Raw genomic sequence first — 19,558 nt, 5'->3', positions numbered from 1 at the left:
GATACTCCCTCGCCCCATTATGATGATAAGATACTCCCTCGCCCCATTATGATGATAACATACTCCCTCGCCCCATTATGGTGATAAGATACTCCATCGCCCCATTATGGTGATAAGATACTCCCTCGCCCCATTATGATGATAAGATACTCCCTCGCCCCATTATGATGATAAGATACTCCCTCGCCCCATTATGATGATAAGATACTCCCTCGCCCCATTTTGATGATAACATACTCCCTCGCCCCATTATGGTGATAAGATACTCCCTCGCCCCATTATGATGATAAGATACTCCCTCGCCCCATTATGATGATACGATACTCCCTCGCCCCATTATGATGATAAGATACCCCCTCGCCCCATTATGTTGATAAGATACTCCCTCGCCCCATTATGGTGATAAGATACTCCCTCGCCCCATTATGTTGATACGATACTCCCTCGCCCCATTATGATGATAAGATACTCCCTCGCCCCATTATGGTGATAAGATACTCCCTCGCCCCATTATGATGATAAGATACTCCCTCGCCCCATTATGATGATAAGATACTCCCTCGCCCCATTATGATGATAAGATACTCCCTCGCCCCATTATGATGATAAGATACTCCCTCGCCCCATTATGTTGATACGATACTCCCTCGCCCCATTATGTTGATACGATACTCCCTCGCCCCATTATGTTGATAAGATACTCCCTCGTCCCCATTATGATGATAAGATACTCCCTCGCCCCATTATGTTGATAAGATACTCCCTCGCCCCATTATGATGATAAGATACTCCCTCGCCCCATTATGATGATAAGATACTCCCTCGCCCCATTATGATGATAAGATACTCCCTCGCCCCATTATGGTGATAAGATACTCCCTCGCCCCATTATGTTGATAAGATACTCCCTCGCCCCATTATGATGATAAGATACTCCCTCGCCCCATTATGTTGATACGATACTCCCTCGCCCCATTATGTTGATAAGATACTCCCTCGTCCCATTATGATGATAACATACTCCCTCGCCCCATTATGTTGATACGATACTCCCTCGCCCCATTATGTTGATAAGATACTCCCTCGCCCCATTATGATGATAAGATACTCCCTCGCCCCATTATGATGATACAATACTCCCTCGCCCCATTATGATGATAAGATACTCCCTCGCCCCATTATGATGATAAGATACTCCCTCGCCCCATTATGATGATAACATACTCCCTCGCCCCATTATGTTGATAAGATACTCCCTCGCCCCATTATGTTGATAAGATATTCCCTCGCCCCATTATGATGATAAGATACTCCCTCGCCCCATTATGATGATAAGGTACTCCCTCGCCTCATTATGATGATAAGATACCCCCTCGCCCCATTATGTTGATAAGATACTCCCTCGCCCCATTATGTTGATACGATACTCCCTCACCCCATTATGATGATAAGATACTCCCTCGCCCCATTATGTTGATAAGATACTCCCTCGCCCCATTATGGTGATAAGATACTCCCTCGCCCCATTATGATGATAAGATACTCCCTCGCCCCATTATGATGATAAGATACTCCCTCGCCCCATTATGATGATAAGATACTCCCTCGCCCCATTATGATGATAAGATACTCCCTCGCCCCATTATGGTGATAAGATACTCCCTCGCCCCATTATGATGATAAGATACTCCCTCGCCCCATTATGATGATAAGATACTCCCTCGCCCCATTATGATGATAAGATACTCCCTCGCCCCATTATGATGATAAGATACTCCCTCGCCCCATTATGATGATAAGATACTCCCTCGCCCCATTATGATGATAAGATACTCCCTCGCCCCATTATGATGATAAGATACTCCCTCGCCCCATTATGTTGATAAGATACTCCCTCGCCCCATTATGGTGATAAGATACTCCCTCGCCCCATTATGATGATAAGATACTCCCTCGCCCCATTATGATGATAAGATACTCCCTCGCCCCATTATGATGATAAGATACTCCCTCGCCCCATTATGATGATAAGATACTCCCTCGCCCCATTATGATGATAAGATACTCCCTCGCCCCATTATGATGATACAATACTCCCTCGCCCCATTATGTTGATAAGATACTCCCTCGCCCCATTATGTTGATACGATACTCCCTCGCCCCATTATGGTGATAACATACTCCCTCGCCCCATTATGGTTATAAGATACTCCCTCGCCCCATTATGTTGATACGATACTCCCTCGCCCCATTATGATGATAAGATACTCCCTCGCCCCATTATGATGATAAGATACTCCCTCGCCCCATTATGTTGATAAGATACTCCCTCGCCCCATTATGATAATAAGATACTCCCTCGCCCCATTATGTTGATACGATACTCCCTCGCCCCATTATGTTGATACGATACTCCCTCGCCCCATTATGTTGATACGATACTCCCTCGCCCCATTATGTTGATACGATACTCCCTCCCCCATTATGGTGATAAGATACTCCCTCGCCCCATTATGATGATAAGATACTCCCTCGCCCCATTATGATGATAAGATACTCCCTCGCCCCATTATGATGATAAGATACTCCCTCGCCCCATTATGTTGATACGATACTCCCTCGCCCCATTATGATGATAAGATACTCCCTCGCCCCATTATGTTGATAAGATACTCCCTCGCCCCATTATGTTGATAAGATACTCCCTCGCCCCATTATGATGATAAGATACTCCCTCGCCCCATTATGTTGATAAGATACTCCCTCGCCCCATTATGATGATAAGATACTCCCTCGCCCCATTATGATGATAAGATACTCCCTCGCCCCATTATGTTGATAAGATACTCCCTCGCCCCATTATGATGATAAGATACTCCCTCGCCCCATTATGGTGATAAGATACTCCCTCGCCCCATTATGGTGATACGATACGGTCTCGCCATGTTAATTGAGAAGTTATCATCCTATTGACTCGGAAATAACAAACGTTCAAACAAATATTAAACTAGATTCGCTTCATTGTGGTTTTCCCATATATCTTTTTTTGATAATACCAGGCGTACATGAAACGATAATTATGTTTTATTTTATTGATGATAAAAAGATGAAAATCAATAATAAGACAATATACTATCTATAACGTACCATGTACAATACAGTTGCTTCCTGAACATACAGAGATTATCGATATAACGAATTAAAAACGAATCTGAAATTCTAACTCATACAAAAACGGTAAATTACAAACAAAAATAAATAAAGATGATGATGATGGTGATGAGGATGATGATAATGATGATGATGATGAGGAGGAGGAGGAGGAGGAGGAGGAGGAGGAGGAGGAGGAGGATTATATAAGAAAATATCTATATCCAGTGTCTATTTATAAAAAAAAAGATTTGCATGAAGTCACGTCAAAAAGCACCAAGATAATTAGACCATATGTTCGGAAGGACAAGCGTCCTCTGATTAATCGAATACAACCGTCATGTACATCTAGTACAACCGTCATGTACATCTAGGACAACCGTCATATACATCTAGGACAACCGTCATGTACATCTAGGACAACCGTCATGTACATCTAGGACAAATCAGAACAAAGTCACGTTCTCAAAATGAGAATCATGGTGATGACAACGGAAGCATTAGACATGTCACCAAGATTCTTACACAAGTGATTTGATATCCCACAAGGCTATTTTTAGATAGGGTCACGATGTTAACCTTAAAACTCTCTAGTGGTCTCAATCAACTTGTTTCCCTTGGAAACCTTGTGTTCTTATTCATTTCGTTAGTAATTAACACCTGTCATGGTACAACTAACCAATTAGAAAATTCGAAATGGACATTCATCATATACCATTGTCTGTGACATTTCCAACATTTTTAAATGATTCTGGATTTATTTAGCATTTTGTGGAATCAGCAACTAATTTGAAAACGTTGTGTAGTGTAATACGTAATGTTACAGGTAACAAAAAACTATTGTTTTTATTATGTAAATAAATGCGTATAACATCACAGATGTTAATCCTTTAGTGACGTCACAGTCATCGTTGCTAGGTTGGAAATGGTACACACACGTCACCAGGGTGTGAGGACGGACATATTTGTACAGAAGCTACGTGCAGGACCGCAGAAAAGGGCGCAGTTAAATGTGAATTCGGTAATTTATACGGTAAATTCTGAATGATTAATATATACAAAATAATCATACAGCTTTGGGACCCGTCTATGATGATAGAAATTGTGGAAATCACCGCGAAGCCTTAGACAATACGCCTTAACAAATGTTAAAAAGAAACGAGAAAATTCAGCAAGTGCCCGTATTTAGATTTAGCTGTCCATTTACCGATATATATACAATCTACAAAGTATACAAAAAGGAATCAGAAACAAGTGTCAAGACACTTATATAAATCTGACACTTATATATATAGGTTGACGTTACATAACAGTATATAGATGCTAAAACACGACATCGTATCATAATGACAATAAAGTCCATTGTGGAAAACTTAAAACTCGGATATATACTTTTATTTTTATAGTACATCAAAATCTATGTTTTAGTTATAAAATCGACATTAAATTATTTTCTGTGGTTTAATATGAAGAGGAGATATTTAATTGGCCATTAATTAATTAATTAATTAGATTCGTTAGTATTAACATCCCCGAATCGTGACGCGATCACGTGATGTATAAAACTATCCAGCTGTGATAGCATAACAATGTCGTTCACCCTCCCTGTACGTACGGCGCGGCTTTGACATGCTTAATGAATAATTCATTAGCGTTTTTATTAATTAATATTTTCTTAGTGACCATGAACGAGTCATGTTAAGTTTGTTATAAGCCTGTTTATATTTGTATGAGATGTACGTGTTTATTTTTATATAGTTTTATTCTCGTCAAATTTGTCTTTAATTTGAAGTTAAACACTCGTAATTTGTTGATATTAGTACGGCCATCGTCAGACTGGTATTGTTACGAGCCTGTCTAATTTTGTCGTCTGCGTGAAATTGTCTGTGAACTCGTGACACTATTTGGCATATGAATACTACATGATTAAATTTCGGAATCATTTAGACGTGCTGTACCTGGGATAATATATGAGAAAAGCTTTTCGACAACAATCCTGAGCAATGGATATTTTCACCTGTATCCTTATATGGACCATAGGTGAGTACAAATCTGTATATTGGAAGAATAATGTGGGGATTTACTTTTGTCGAAGGAAAAATGTATTTATATTAACACTTCGTGCATGAACTGCAGCATTATATTGATACATATTTGTTTTATTAACAACGGAAGTAGCATTTGTTTAAAATATCCACATCTTAATGTGTCTACGCGTTGTTCTCAATGTATATTTGCTAAACCCAGATTTTATCTCGAACTAATTGTTCATTAAATCATGTATGTATACCCTAATGATTCCGGATTCGTACAATGTACAATTATTTTCCATTAGGTGGGCATGCTGTTTCCTCCCAACCACTGTTCACTACGAATCCGTTGACAAGACAACATCAAATGGGACCTAATCTTTCGGGAGACAAGCATAGGTTTTCCGGGAGGAATGCTTTGATCAGTTCCGTGAGGCAACCGCTAATTGGACCACCCTTTGGTCCGGTAGACCCATCCGTTCAGCGCAATCCTCCTACTCGGCCTCCTCCGCCGCCTATGGCCCCCCTAATCTCCATGTTACAAAATGACCTATCAAAGGAGAAGATTCGCATCCCTGTAGCAAATATCCAAGGACCTAAGGCCACGCCATCTGGTCCTAAAGATACAGGACCAGATCCTAAGGATGCTTTACCTGCACCTCTGAATACAGAGTCAGGGCCTAAGGATTCGGCCACGGGGCCTGTGGATGCGGGCCAAGGACCTACGGATCCTATACAAGTACCGACCGGGTCTGTAAAAAGCTCAAATGTTGCAGTGACCGAACCACCAGCAGCAGAAACGACGACCACTCCTGTTGTTGAGCAAACTCCCGAGCCGACTGTGATGCTGATAGGCTGTCCAGATTACGCGTCCTTATACAGGAGAGACAGACTCGTCATTATGTACAACAAAAATAGATGTGAAATGTAAGAAAATAATTTAATGTTGAAGTAGATGTACTTCTGGGTCAAACCACACATATTCATGTTTTTACATTTTAATGTTTAAAAATACCATCAGTCAATCGTCTTTTTTATTGTTCAAGACAAAATATGTATTCTTATAAAACATATAGTGTTTTATAGCTTGCAACATATGTTGTTATCTACTGTATATTTCCTTTTTCAGGGAGGTCAGACTGAAAAGACATAGAAGGACAAGGTAATAACTTATAAAATTGATATTTTTGCCATAAACAGTAATTTTGATGTTGTTATAGTCGATATGACAGCAAGATGTATGGTGGGCGAATGCCATGGGAACCCGTAAGGGTCCCCATGCTGCATTTCACCACCTCACATATTGCTGTCATATCGACTATAACAACATTAAAACCACTGTTCAATACTTGTATTTACATCGTCTTACCATTTTCGTCATTTTTGAAAAAAAACTGAACCAACAAAAAAAACAAAAAAAAACAAAAAATCGCCCTTTTTAACGTCACACACTTTAGGCACGTTTTCTAATATGATTCAACAGATGGTATGTCCAGTGGTTATAAAGTTCATTGTCTTTTGTGTATTGCTGTAGTAGGTATAACTCCAAAGTTGTATAAACTAAAGGACATCTAGTGTTTTATACACCTGATGACATTGCTATTGTTATTGTTATTTGTGTTTACAGCAGATGATAAACAAGGTAGCGATCAAACACACCTACCAGACAATTAATACCGCTAGCGCTATGATGTCATACACCTATGACGTCATATCATGGTCTCTTTATTAGAAACGTTAACTACATGTATAGAGATAGAAAGAATATTGGTCTCACAGAAAAATAAATGTGAGAAATGTACTTAGTTTCCAGGCGTGTATCATGAACTATTGTCAGAAATGTACTTAGTTTCCAGCCGTGTATCATGAAATATTTGCACTCCTAAGCAATATTTCCGTGTATCATTCCGAGTTGCAGACATTTTTTTATGGATATGCTAACATCTAATATCTATGCAAGGCATTATATCTTTATGAGCCATATGATCAGTATATGGAAGAGGATTTCATCGTGTTAGTTAGTACAACAATAGGTCCTAACCATAACTCTTTCATACTGGCTAGAGTAAGTGTTGGCTGTGGTGACTAATCTTAATGATTGAATTATTTCAGAGTAGAACAAATGTCAGTGAGATTTAGAAAGCGAAGACAACCAAGGGACAGACAGAAAACAAGTACAGACAGACCACAGCAACCTGTCAGGTGTGAGGAATTCCCAGTAACTGAACAAGGAAGCATCAAATCTATCATCACCCGCCCACAACAGTGTAAACTGTAAGTGTTAGGTGTCACCTTCAAGTGTAAGGTGTAACATGTGAGGTGTCAACTGTAAGTGTAAGGTGTCATATGTAAGTGTAATGTGTCATATGTAGGTGTAATGTGTCATCTGTAAGAGTAATGTGTCATCTGTAAGTGTTATGTGTCATCTGTAAGTGTAAGGTGTCATCTGTAAGTGTAATGTGTCATCTGTAAGTGTAATGTGTCATCTGTAAGTGTTATGTGTCATTTGTAAGTGTTATGTGTCATATGTAAGTGTTATGTGTCATCTGTAAGTGTTATGTGTCATCTGTAAGTGTAAGGTGTAATATGTAGGTGTTATGTGTCATCCGTAAGTGTTATGTGTCATCTGTAAGTGTAAGGTGTAATATGTAAGTGTAATGTGTCATCTGTAAGTGTAAGGTGTAATATGTAGGTGTTATGTGTCATCTGTAAGTGTTATGTGTCATTTGTAAGTGCTGGGTGTCATTTGTAAGTGTTATGTGTCATCTGTATGTGTAAGGTGTAATATGTAAGTGTAATGTGTCATCTGTAAGTGTTAGGTGTAATATGTAAGTGTAATGTGTCATCTGTAAGTGTAAGGTGTAATATGTAAGTGTTGGGTGTCATCTGTAAGTGTTATATGTCATCTGTAAGTATAATGTGTCATCTGTAAGTTTAATGTGTCATCTGTAAGTGTTATGTGTCATCTGTAAGTGTAAGGTGTAATATGTAGGTGTTATGTGTCATCTGTAAGTGTTATGTGTCATCTGTAAGTGTTTGGTGTCATATGTAAGTGTTGGGTGTCATCTGTAAATGTTATGTGTCATCTGTAAGTGTAAGGTGTCATATGTAAGTGTAATGTGTCATCTGTAAGTGTTATGTGTCATCTGTAAGTGTAGGGTGTAATATGTAAGTGCAATGTGTCATCTGTAAGTGTTATGTGTTATCTGTAAGTGTAAGATGTTTTCTGTAAGTGAAATGTGTCATCTGTTAATGTAAGATGTCATCTGTAGGTGTTAGATGTCATCTGTAAGTGTTAGGTACAATATGTAAGTGTAGGGTGTAGTATGTAAGTGTTATATGTCATCTGTAAGTGTAGCTTGTCATATGTAAGTATAAGGGTAATATGTAAGTGTAAGATGTCATCTGTAAGTGTAGGTTGTCATTTGTAAGTGTAGGTTGTCATTTGTAAATGTAGAGTGTAATATGTAAGTGTAGGGTGTCATTTGTAAGTGTTAGGTGTAATATGTAAGTGTAGAGTGTCATCTGTAAGTGTAAGGTGTAATATGTAAGTGTAATGTGTCATCTGTAAGTGTAATGTGTCATCTGTAAGTTTAATGTGTCATCTGTAAGTGTTATGTGTCATCTGTTATTGTAAGGTGTAATATGTAGGTGTTATGTGTCATCTGTAAGTGTTATGTGTCATCTGTAAGTGTTTGGTGTCATATGTAAGTGTAAGGTGTAATATGTAAGTGTAATGTGTCATCTGTAAGTGTAATGTGTCATCTGTAAGTTTAATGTGTCATCTGTAAGTGTTATGTGTCATCTGTTATTGTAAGGTGTAATATGTAGGTGTTATGTGTCATCTGTAAGTGTTATGTGTCATCTGTAAGTGTTTGGTGTCATATGTAAGTGTTGGGTGTCATCTGTAAATGTTATGTGTCATCTGTAAGTGTAAGGTGTCATATGTAAGTGTAATGTGTCATCTGTAAGTGTTATGTGTCATCTGTAAGTGTTATGTGTCATCTGTAAGTGTAAGGTGTAATATTTAGGTGTTATGTGTCATCTGTAAGTGTTATGTGTCATCTGTAAGTGTAGGGTGTAATATGTAAGTGTAATGTGTCATCTGTAAGTGTTATGTGTCATCTGTAAATGTTATGTGTCATCTGTAAGTGTAAGGTGTCATATGTAAGTGTAATGTGTCATCTGTAAGTGTTAGATGTCATCTGTAAGTGTTAGGTACAATATGTAAGTGTAGGGTGTAGTATGTAAGTGTTATATGTCATCTGTAAGTGTAGCTTGTCATATGTAAGTATAGGGGGTAATATGTAAGTGTAAGATGTCATCTGTAAGTGTTAGGTGTAATATGTAAGTGTAAAATGTCATCTGTAAGTGTAGGTTGTCATTTGTAAGTGTAGAGTGTAATATGTAAGTGTTATGTGTCATTTGTAAGTGTAAGGTGTAATATGTAAGTGTAGGGTGTCATCTGTAAGTGTAAGGTGTAATATGTAAGTGTAGAGTGTCATCTGTAAGTGTTAGGTGTAATATGTAAGTGTAAAATGTCATCTGTAAATGTAGGTTGTCATTTGTAAGTGTAGAGTGTAATATGTAAGTGTTATGTGTCATTTGTAAGTGTAAGGTGTAATATGTAAGTGTAGGGTGTCATCTGTAAGTGTAAGGTGTAATATGTAAGTGTAGAGTGTAATATGTAATTGTAATGTGTCATATGTAAGTGTTTTGTGCCATATGTAAGTGTTATGTGTCATTTGTAAATGTGATGGTGTAATCTGTATGTGTTGGTGTAATCTGTATGTGATAGTGTAATGGTGTAATCTGTATGTGATGGTGTAATCTGTATGTGATGGTGTAATCTGTATGTGATGGTGTAATCTGTATGTGATGGTGTTATCTGTATGTGATGGTGTAATCTGTATGTGATGGTGTTATCTGTATGTGATGGTGTAATCTGTATGTAATGGTGTAATCTGTATGTGATGGTGTTATCTGTATGTAATGGTGTAATCTGTATGTAATGGTATAATCTGTATGTAATGGTGTAATCTGTATGTGATAGTGTAATCTGTATGTGATGGTGTAATCTGTATGTGATGGTGTTGTCTGTATGTGATGGTGTAATCTGTATGTGATGGTGTAATCTGTATGTGATGGTGTTATCTGTATGTGATGGTGTAATCTGTATGTAATGGTGTAATCTGTATGTGATGGTGTTATCTGTATGTAATGGTGTAATCTGTATGTGATGGTGTTATCTGTATGTGATGGTGTAATGGTGTTATCTGTATGTGATGGTGTAATGGTGTAATCTGTATGTGATGGTGTAATCTGTACGTGATGGTGTAATATGTATGTGATGGTGTAATCTGTATGTGATGGTGTAATCTGTATGTGATGGTGTAATATGTATGTGATGGTGTAATATGTATGTAATGGTGTAATCTGTATGTAATGGTGTAATATGTATGTGATGGTGTAATGGTATAATCTGTATGTGATGGTGTAATGGTGTAATCTGTATGTGATGGTGTAATGGTGTAATCTGTATGTTATGGTGTAATGGTGTAATCTGTATGTGATGGGGTAATCTGTATGTGATGGTGTTATCTGTAGGTGATGGTGTAATCTGTACGTGATGGTGTAATGGTGTAATCTGTATGTGATGGTGTAATGGTGTAATCTGTATGTAATGGTGTAATATGTATGTAATGGTGTTATCTGTACGTGATGTTGTAATGGTGTAATCTGTATGTGATGGTGTAATCTGTATGTGATGGTGTAATGGTGTTATCTGTACGTGATGGTGTAATCTGTACGTGATTGTGTAATGGTATAATCTGTATGTGATGGTGTAATCTGTACGTGATGGTGTAATCTGTATGTGATGGTGTAATCTGTATGTGATGGTGTAATGGTGTAATATGTATGTGATGGTGTAATCTGTACGTGATGGTGTAATCTGTACGTGATGGTGTAATCTGTATGTAATGGTGTAATATGTATGTGATGGAGTAATCTGTATGTAATGGTGTAATGGTGTAATCTGTACGTGATGGTGTAATGGTGTAATCTGTATGTGATGGTGTAATCTGTATGTAATGGTGTAATCTGTACGTGATGGTGTAATCTGTATGTGATGGTGTAATCTGTATGTGATGGTGTAATGGTGTAATCTGTATGTGATGGTGTAATCTATACGTGATGGTGTAATGGTATAATCTGTATGTGATGGTGTAATCTGTACGTGATGGTGTAATCTGTATGTGATGGTGTAGTGGTGTAATGGTGTAATCTGTATGTGATGGTGTAATGGTGTAATCTGTATGTGATGGTGTAATCTATACGTGATGGTGTAATCTGTATGTGATGGTGTTATCTGTATGTGATGGTGTAATATGTATGTAATGGTGTAATCTGTATGTGATGGTGTAATCTGTATGTGATGGTGTAATCTGTACGTGATGGTGTAATCTGTATGTGATGGTGTAATCTGTATGTGATGGTGTAATGGTGTAATCTGTATGTGATGGTGTAATCTATACGTGATGGTGTAATGGTATAATCTGTATGTGATGGTGTAATCTGTACGTGATGGTGTAATGGTGTAATCTGTATGTGATGGTGTAGTGGTGTAATGGTGTAATCTGTACGTGATGGTGTAATCTGTATGTGATGGTCTTATCTGTATGTGATGGTGTAATATGTATGTAATGGTGTAATCTGTATGTGATGGTGTAATCTGTATGTGATGGTGTAATATGTATGTGATGGTGTAATCTGTATGTGATGGTGTAATCTGTATGTAATGGTGTAATATGTATGTAATGGTGTAATCTGTATGTGATGGTGTAATCTGTACGTGATGGTGTAATCTGTACGTGATGGTGTAATATGTATGTAATGGTGTAATCTGTATGTGATGGTGTAATCTGTATGTAATGGTGTAATATGTATGTAATGGTGTAATCTGTATGTGATGGTGTAATCTGTATGTAATGGTGTAATATGTATGTAATGGTGTAATCTGTATGTGATGGTGTAATCTGTATGTAATGGTGTAATCTGTATGTAATGGTGTAATCTGTATGTGATGGTGTAATATGTATGTAATGGTGTAATCTGTATGTGATGGTGTAATCTGTATGTGATGGTGTAATCTGTACGTGATGGTGTAATCTGTACGTGATGGTGTAATGGTGTAATGGTGTAATCTGTACGTGATGGTGTAATCTGTATGTGATGCTGTAATCTGTACGTGATGGTGTAATCTGTATGTGATGGTGTAATGGTGTAATCTGTATGTGATGGTGTTATATGTATATGATGGTGTAATGGTGTAATCTGTATATGATGGTGTAATCTGTATGTGATGCTGTAATGGTGTAATCTATATGTGATGGTGTAATCTGTATGTGTTGGTGTAATCTGTATGTGATGGTGTAATCTGTATGTGATGGTGTAATCTGTATGTAATGGTGTAATCTGTGTGTAATGGTGTATTGTGTATGTGATGGTGTAATCTGTATGTGATGGTGTAATCTGTATGTAATGGTGTAATCTGTATGTAATGGTGTAATATGTATGTGATGGTGTAATGGTATAATCTGTATGTGATGGTGTAATGGTGTAATCTGTATGTGATGGTGTAATGGTGTAATCTGTATGTGATGGTGTAATGGTGTAATCTGTATGTGATGGTGTTATCTGTAGGTGATGGTGTAATCTGTACGTGATGGTGTAATGGTGTAATCTGTATGTGATGGTGTAATGGTGTAATCTGTATGTAATGGTGTAATATGTATGTAATGGTGTTATCTGTACGTGATGGTGTAATGGTGTAATCTGTATGTGATGGTGTAATCTGTATGTGATGGTGTAATGGTGTTATCTGTACGTGATGGTGTAATCTGTACGTGATTGTGTAATGGTATAATCTGTATGTGATGGTGTAATCTGTACGTGATGGTGTAATCTGTATGTGATGGTGTAATCTGTATGTGATGGTGTAATGGTGTAATATGTATGTGATGGTGTAATCTGTACGTGATGGTGTAATCTGTACGTGATGGTGTAATCTGTATGTAATGGTGTAATATGTATGTGATGGAGTAATCTGTATGTGATGGTGTAATGGTGTAATCTGTACGTGATGGTGTAATGGTGTAATCTGTATGTGATGGTGTAATCTGTATGTGATGGTGTCATCTGTACGTGATGGTGTAATATGTACGTGATGGTGTAATCTGTATGTGATGGTGTAATCTGTACGTGATGGTGTAATCTGTATGTGATTGTGTAATCTATATGTGATGGTGTAATCTGTATGTGATGGTGTAATCTGTATGTGATGGTGTATTATGTATGTGATGGTGTAATCTGTATGTGATGGTGTTATCTGTATGTGATGGTGTAATATGTATGTAATGGTGTAATCTGTATGTGATGGTGTAATCTGTATGTGATGGTGTAATCTGTACGTGATGGTGTAATCTGTATGTGATGGTGTAATCTGTATGTGATGGTGTAATGGTGTAATCTGTATGTGATGGTGTAATCTATACGTGATGGTGTAATGGTATAATCTGTATGTGATGGTGTAATCTGTACGTGATGGTGTAATCTGTATGTGATGGTGTAGTGGTGTAATGGTGTAATCTGTACGTGATGGTGTAATCTGTATGTGATGGTCTTATCTGTATGTGATGGTGTAATATGTATGTAATGGTGTAATCTGTATGTGATGGTGTAATCTGTATGTGATGGTGTAATCTGTACGTGATGGTGTAATCTGTACGTGATGGTGTAATGGTGTAATGGTGTAATCTGTACGTGATGGTGTAATCTGTATGTGATGCTGTAATCTGTACGTGATGGTGTAATCTGTATGTGATGGTGTAATGGTGTAATCTGTATGTGATGGTGTTATATGTATATGATGGTGTAATGGTGTAATCTGTATATGATGGTGTAATCTGTATGTGATGCTGTAATGGTGTAATCTATATGTGATGGTGTAATCTGTATGTGTTGGTGTAATCTGTATGTGATGGTGTAATCTGTATGTGATGGTGTAATCTGTATGTAATGGTGTAATCTGTGTGTAATGGTGTATTGTGTATGTGATGGTGTAATCTGTATGTGATGGTGTAATCTGTATGTGATGGTGTAATGGTGTAATCTGTATGTGATGGTGTTATATGTATATGATGGTGTAATGGTGTAATCTGTATATGATGGTGTAATCTGTACGTGATGGTGTGATCTGTATGTAATGGTGTAATCTGTATGTGATGATGTAATATGTATGTGATGGTGTAATGGTGTAATCTGTATGTGATGGTGTAATCTGTACGTGATGGTGTAATCTGTATGTAATGGTGTAATCTGTATGTAATGGTGTAATCTGTATGTGATGGTGTAATCTGTATGTAATGGTGTAATCTGTATGTGATGGTGTAATCTGTATGTAATGGTGTAATCTGTATGTGATGGTGTAATCTGTATGTGATGGTGTAATGGTGTAATCTGTATGTGATGGTGTAATCTGTATGTGATGGTGTAATCTGTATGTAATGGTGTAATCTGTATGTAATGGTGTAATCTGTATGTGATGGTGTAATCTGTATGTAATGGTTTAATCTGTATGTGATGGTGTAATCTGTATGAGATGGTGTAATCTGTATGTGATGGTGTAATCTGTATGTGATGGTGTAATCTGTATGTGATGGTGTAATCTGTATGTAATGGTGTAATCTGTATGTGATGGTGTAATGGTGTAATCTGTACGTGATGGTGTATTCTGTATGTGATGATGTAATCTGTATGTGATGGTGTAATCTGCTTGTAATGGTGTAATCTGTATGTAATGGTGTAATGTGTATGTAATGATGTAATCTGTATGTGATGGTGTAATCTGTATGTAATGGTGTAATCTGTATGTGATGGTGTAATCTGTATGTGATGGTGTTATCTGTATGGGATTGTGTAATCTGTGCGTGATGGTGTAATCTGTATGAGATGGTGTAATCTGTATGTGATGTTGTAATATGTACGTGATGGTGTAATCTGTATGTGATGGTGTAATCTGTGTGTGATGGTGTAATGGTGTAATATGTATGTGATGGTGTTATCTGTATGTAATGGTGTAATATGTATGTGATGGTGTAATCTGTATGTGTTGGTGTAATCTGTATGTGATGGTGTAATATGTATGTGATGGTGTAATCTGTATGTGAAGGTGTAATCTGTATGTGATGGTGTAATCTGTATGTAATGGTGTAATATGTATGTGATGGTGTAATATGTACCTGATGGTGTAATATGTATGTGAAGGTGTAATCTGTATGTGATGTTGTAATCTGTATCTGATGGTGTAATCTGTATGTGATGGTGTAATCTGTATGTAATGGTGTAATCTGTACGTGATGGTGTAATCTGTATGTGATGATGTAATCTGTATGTGATGGTGTAATCTGTATGTGATGGTGTAATCTGTATGTGATGGTGTAATCTGTATGTGATGGTGTAATCTGTATGTGATGGTGTAATCTGTTTGTGATGATGTAATCTGTATGTGATGGTGTAATGTGTATGTAATGATGTAATCTTTATGTGATAGTGTAATGGTATAATCTGTTTGTAATGGTGTAATCTGTATGTAATGGTGTAATGTGTATGTAATGATGTAATCTTTATGTGATGGTGTAATATTTATGTGATGGTGTAATCTGTATGTAATGGTGTAATCTGTATGTGATGGTGTAATCTGTATGTGATGGTGTTATCTGTATGGGATTGTGTAATCTGTGCGTGATGGTGTAATCTGTATGAGATGGTGTAATCTGTATGTGATGTTGTAATATGTACGTGATGGTGTAATCTGTATGTGATGGTGTAATCTGTATGTGATGGTGTAATGGTGTAATATGTATGTGATGGTGTAATGGTGTAATCTGTATGTGTTGGTGTAATCTGTATGTAATGGTGTAATCTGTATGTAATGGTGTAATCTGTATGTGATGATGTAATCTGTATGTAATGGTGTAATCTGTATGTAATGGTGTAATCTGTATGTGATGGTGTAATCTGTATGTAATGGTGTAATCTGTATGTAATGGTGTAATCTGTATGTGATGGTGTAATCTGTATGTGATGGTGTAATCTGTATGTAATGGTGTAATCTGTATGTGATGGTGTAATCTGTATGTGATGGTGTAATGGTGTAATCTGTATGTGATGGTGTAATCTGTATGTGATGGTGTAATGGTGTAATCTATATGTGATGGTGTAATGGTGTAATCTGTATGTGATGGTGTAATCTGTATGTGATGGTGTTATCTGCATGAGATGATGTAATCTGTATGTGATGGTGTAATCTGTATGTAATGGTGTAATCTGTATGTGATGGTGTAATCTGTATGAGATGGTGTAATCTGTATGTAATGGTGTATTCTGTATGTGATGATGTAATCTGTATGTGATGATGTAATCTGTATGTGATGGTGTAATCTGTATGTAATGGTGTAATGTGTATGTAATGATGTAATCTGTATGTGATGGTGTAATCTGTATGTAATGGTGTAATCTGTATGTGATGGTGTAATCTGTATGTGATGGTGTTATCTGTATGTGATGTTGTAATATGTACGTGATGGTGTAATCTGTATGTGATGGTGTAATCTGTATGTGATGGTGTAATGGTGTAATATGTATTTGATGGTGTTATCTGTATGTAATGGTGTAATCTGTACGTGATGGTGTGATCTGTATGTAATGGTGTAATCTGTATGTGATGATGTAATCTGTATGTGATGGTGTAATCTATACGTGATGGTGTAATCTGTATGTAATGGTGTAATCTGTATGTGATGGTGTAATCTGTATGTAATGGTGTAATCTGTATGTGATGGTGTAATCTGTATGTAATGGTGTAATCTGTATGTAATGGTGTAATCTGTATGTAATGGTGTAATCTGTATGTAATGGTGTAATCGGTATGTAATGGTGTAATCTGTATGTGATGGTGTAATGGTGTAATCTGTATGTGATGGTGTAATCTGTATGTGATGGTGTAATCTGTATGTGATGGTGTAATATGTATGTGATGGTGTAATCTGTATGTGATGGTGTAATCTGTATGTAATGGTGTAATCTGTATGTAATGGTGTAATCTGTATGTAATGGTGTAATGGTGTAATCTGTATGTAATGGTGTAATCTGTATGTAATGGTGTAATGGTGTAATCTGTATGTAATGGTGTAATGGTGTAATCTGTATGTAATGGTGTAATCTGTATGTAATGGTGTAATGGTGTAATCTGTATGTGATGGTGTAATATGTATGTGATGGTGTAATCTGTATGTAATGGTGTAATCTGTATGTAATGGTGTAATCTGTATGTGATGGTGTTATGGTGTAATCTGTATGTGATGGTGTAATCTGTATGTGATGGTGTAACGGTGTAATCTGTATGTAATGGTGTAATGGTTTAATCTATATGTGATGGTGTTATCTGTATGTGATGGTGTAATCTGTATGTAATGGTGTAATCTGTATGTAATGGTGTAATCTGTATGTGATGGTGTAATCTGTATGTGATGGTGTAATGGGGTAATCTGTATGTGATGGTGTAATCTGTGTGTGATGGTGTAATCTGTTTGTGGTGGTGTAATGGTGTAATCTGTACGTGATGGTGTAATCTGTATGTGATGGTGTAATTTGTATGTGATGGTGTAATCTGTACGTGATGGTGTAATTTGTATGTAATGGTGTAATCTGTATGTGATGGTGTAATATGTACCTGATGGTGTAATCTGTATGTGATGGTGTAATCTGTATGTGATGGTGTAATGGTGTAATATGTACGTGATGGTGTAATCTGTATGTGATGGTGTAATTTGTATGTGATGGTGTAATCTGTACGTGATGGTGTAATTTGTATGTAATGGTGTAATCTGTATGTGATGGTGTAATATGTACCTGATGGTGTAATCTGTATGTGATGGTGTAATCTGTATGTGATGGTGTAATGGTGTAATATGTATGTGATGGTGTAATATGTATGTGATGGTGTAATCTGTATGTGATGGTGTAATATGTATGCAATGGTGTAATCTGTATGTAATGGTGTAATCTGTATATGATGGTGTAATCTGTATGTGATGGTGTAATCTGTATATGATGGTGTAATCTGTATGTGATGGTGTAATCTGTATGTGATGGTGTAATCTGTATGTGTTGGTGTTATCTGTATATGATGGTGTAATCTGTATGTGATGGTGTTATCTGTATGTGATGGTGTTATCTGTATTGATATTTTGTGATTTGTAATTGTAAGTTGTAATCTGTATGCATGAGATGTCATCTGTAAGTTTAAGGTATGATCTGAAAATATAAGGCGTAATATGTAGGTATACAATTGTGAAGGATTAGGGCATATGATGGATATTCGATGATGAAATGATAATAGTAATCACTTCCTATACCTGATAAAGACCTGCCGATTTTAAGGTGAATAATGTAAATACCTTTGTTATCATTACAGAGAACTCTCCGTAGAACTGGCGTTAGTACCTACGTCACGACCTAGCAGAAACAACAGGAGGGGGAAAAGGTAATATTATACTTTATTCTGGTCTAATAGAGATGTTATAACGTTCAACAATACATAATATGTATTCTTGTTGATTGTGCCTAAACTCAATTGTAAATTCGAGTTATTTCCCTTTATAGGCTACAGAGACGTCCAGTGTTTACGCCGATCGACTTGTAAGGGGATACAGCCGTGCTCTTCAGAAGTGAATCTACAAAAATGAACTCTGTGTATAGTACAACTGATTATATCTACACAAATGATTTTTTTCTGCCATAAAAAGCATAAACTGTTTTTACGATTGTTTCTGTGAAACAAACAACCAGTTCAATAAGGATAATTGTGTTTAGTTTTAGTAGGTAATAAACCGATTACTACGGTTTGATAAACAATACGATATCGGGCTACTTTTATTATTTCATAACCCACTGTCTGTACATGTTCGTTTAACATCTGAAGTACAAATGTCATTATAGAGACAGTGGCTGGACAATATCAATTAAACAAACAGTACGCGATCCCTGAATTTGAACAAAACTATAGTACGCATGTTTATTGTCTATTTCATAATATCCCGCCATTCCGTTTGTCAGCCGTATTACTAACGGTGATATCTATACTGTGTAGAATGCTGACGTGGTTCTGTACCATTCTTACCAAATATGGTAGATGTAAATCAGTCAAATAACTTTCAACTTGTATCGGTACTGTCGAAACTGTCATTGGCTCGGGTTGTTACTCAAATTTAAATAAAAATGGAAAATTAGTATCTCAATGTTTTGCCTGTGAATAT

General features: G+C 36.9%; 1 protein-coding gene across 1 annotated transcript; it reads left to right on the top strand.

Annotated features, from left to right (window-relative positions):
- The first annotated feature begins 4,943 nt into the window (after positions 1 to 4,943).
- Positions 4,944 to 19,540, top strand: LOC117318729 (pistil-specific extensin-like protein). Its single transcript, XM_033873686.1, has 6 exons — positions 4,944 to 5,190; positions 5,486 to 6,107; positions 6,310 to 6,342; positions 7,293 to 7,454; positions 18,718 to 18,786; positions 18,906 to 19,540. Exons 1-6 carry the CDS (start codon positions 5,154 to 5,156, stop codon positions 18,943 to 18,945), a joined length of 963 nt encoding a protein of 320 aa, XP_033729577.1. The 5' UTR covers positions 4,944 to 5,153; the 3' UTR covers positions 18,946 to 19,540.
- The last annotated feature ends 18 nt before the right edge of the window (positions 19,541 to 19,558 follow it).

The sequence above is a fragment of the Pecten maximus genome, unplaced genomic scaffold, assembly GCF_902652985.1.
Source record: "Pecten maximus unplaced genomic scaffold, xPecMax1.1, whole genome shotgun sequence".
Lineage (NCBI taxonomy): Eukaryota > Metazoa > Mollusca > Bivalvia > Pectinida > Pectinidae > Pecten > Pecten maximus.
Note: the sequence above shows the minus strand (reverse complement) of the source record. Positions and strands in the feature narration are given on the sequence as shown.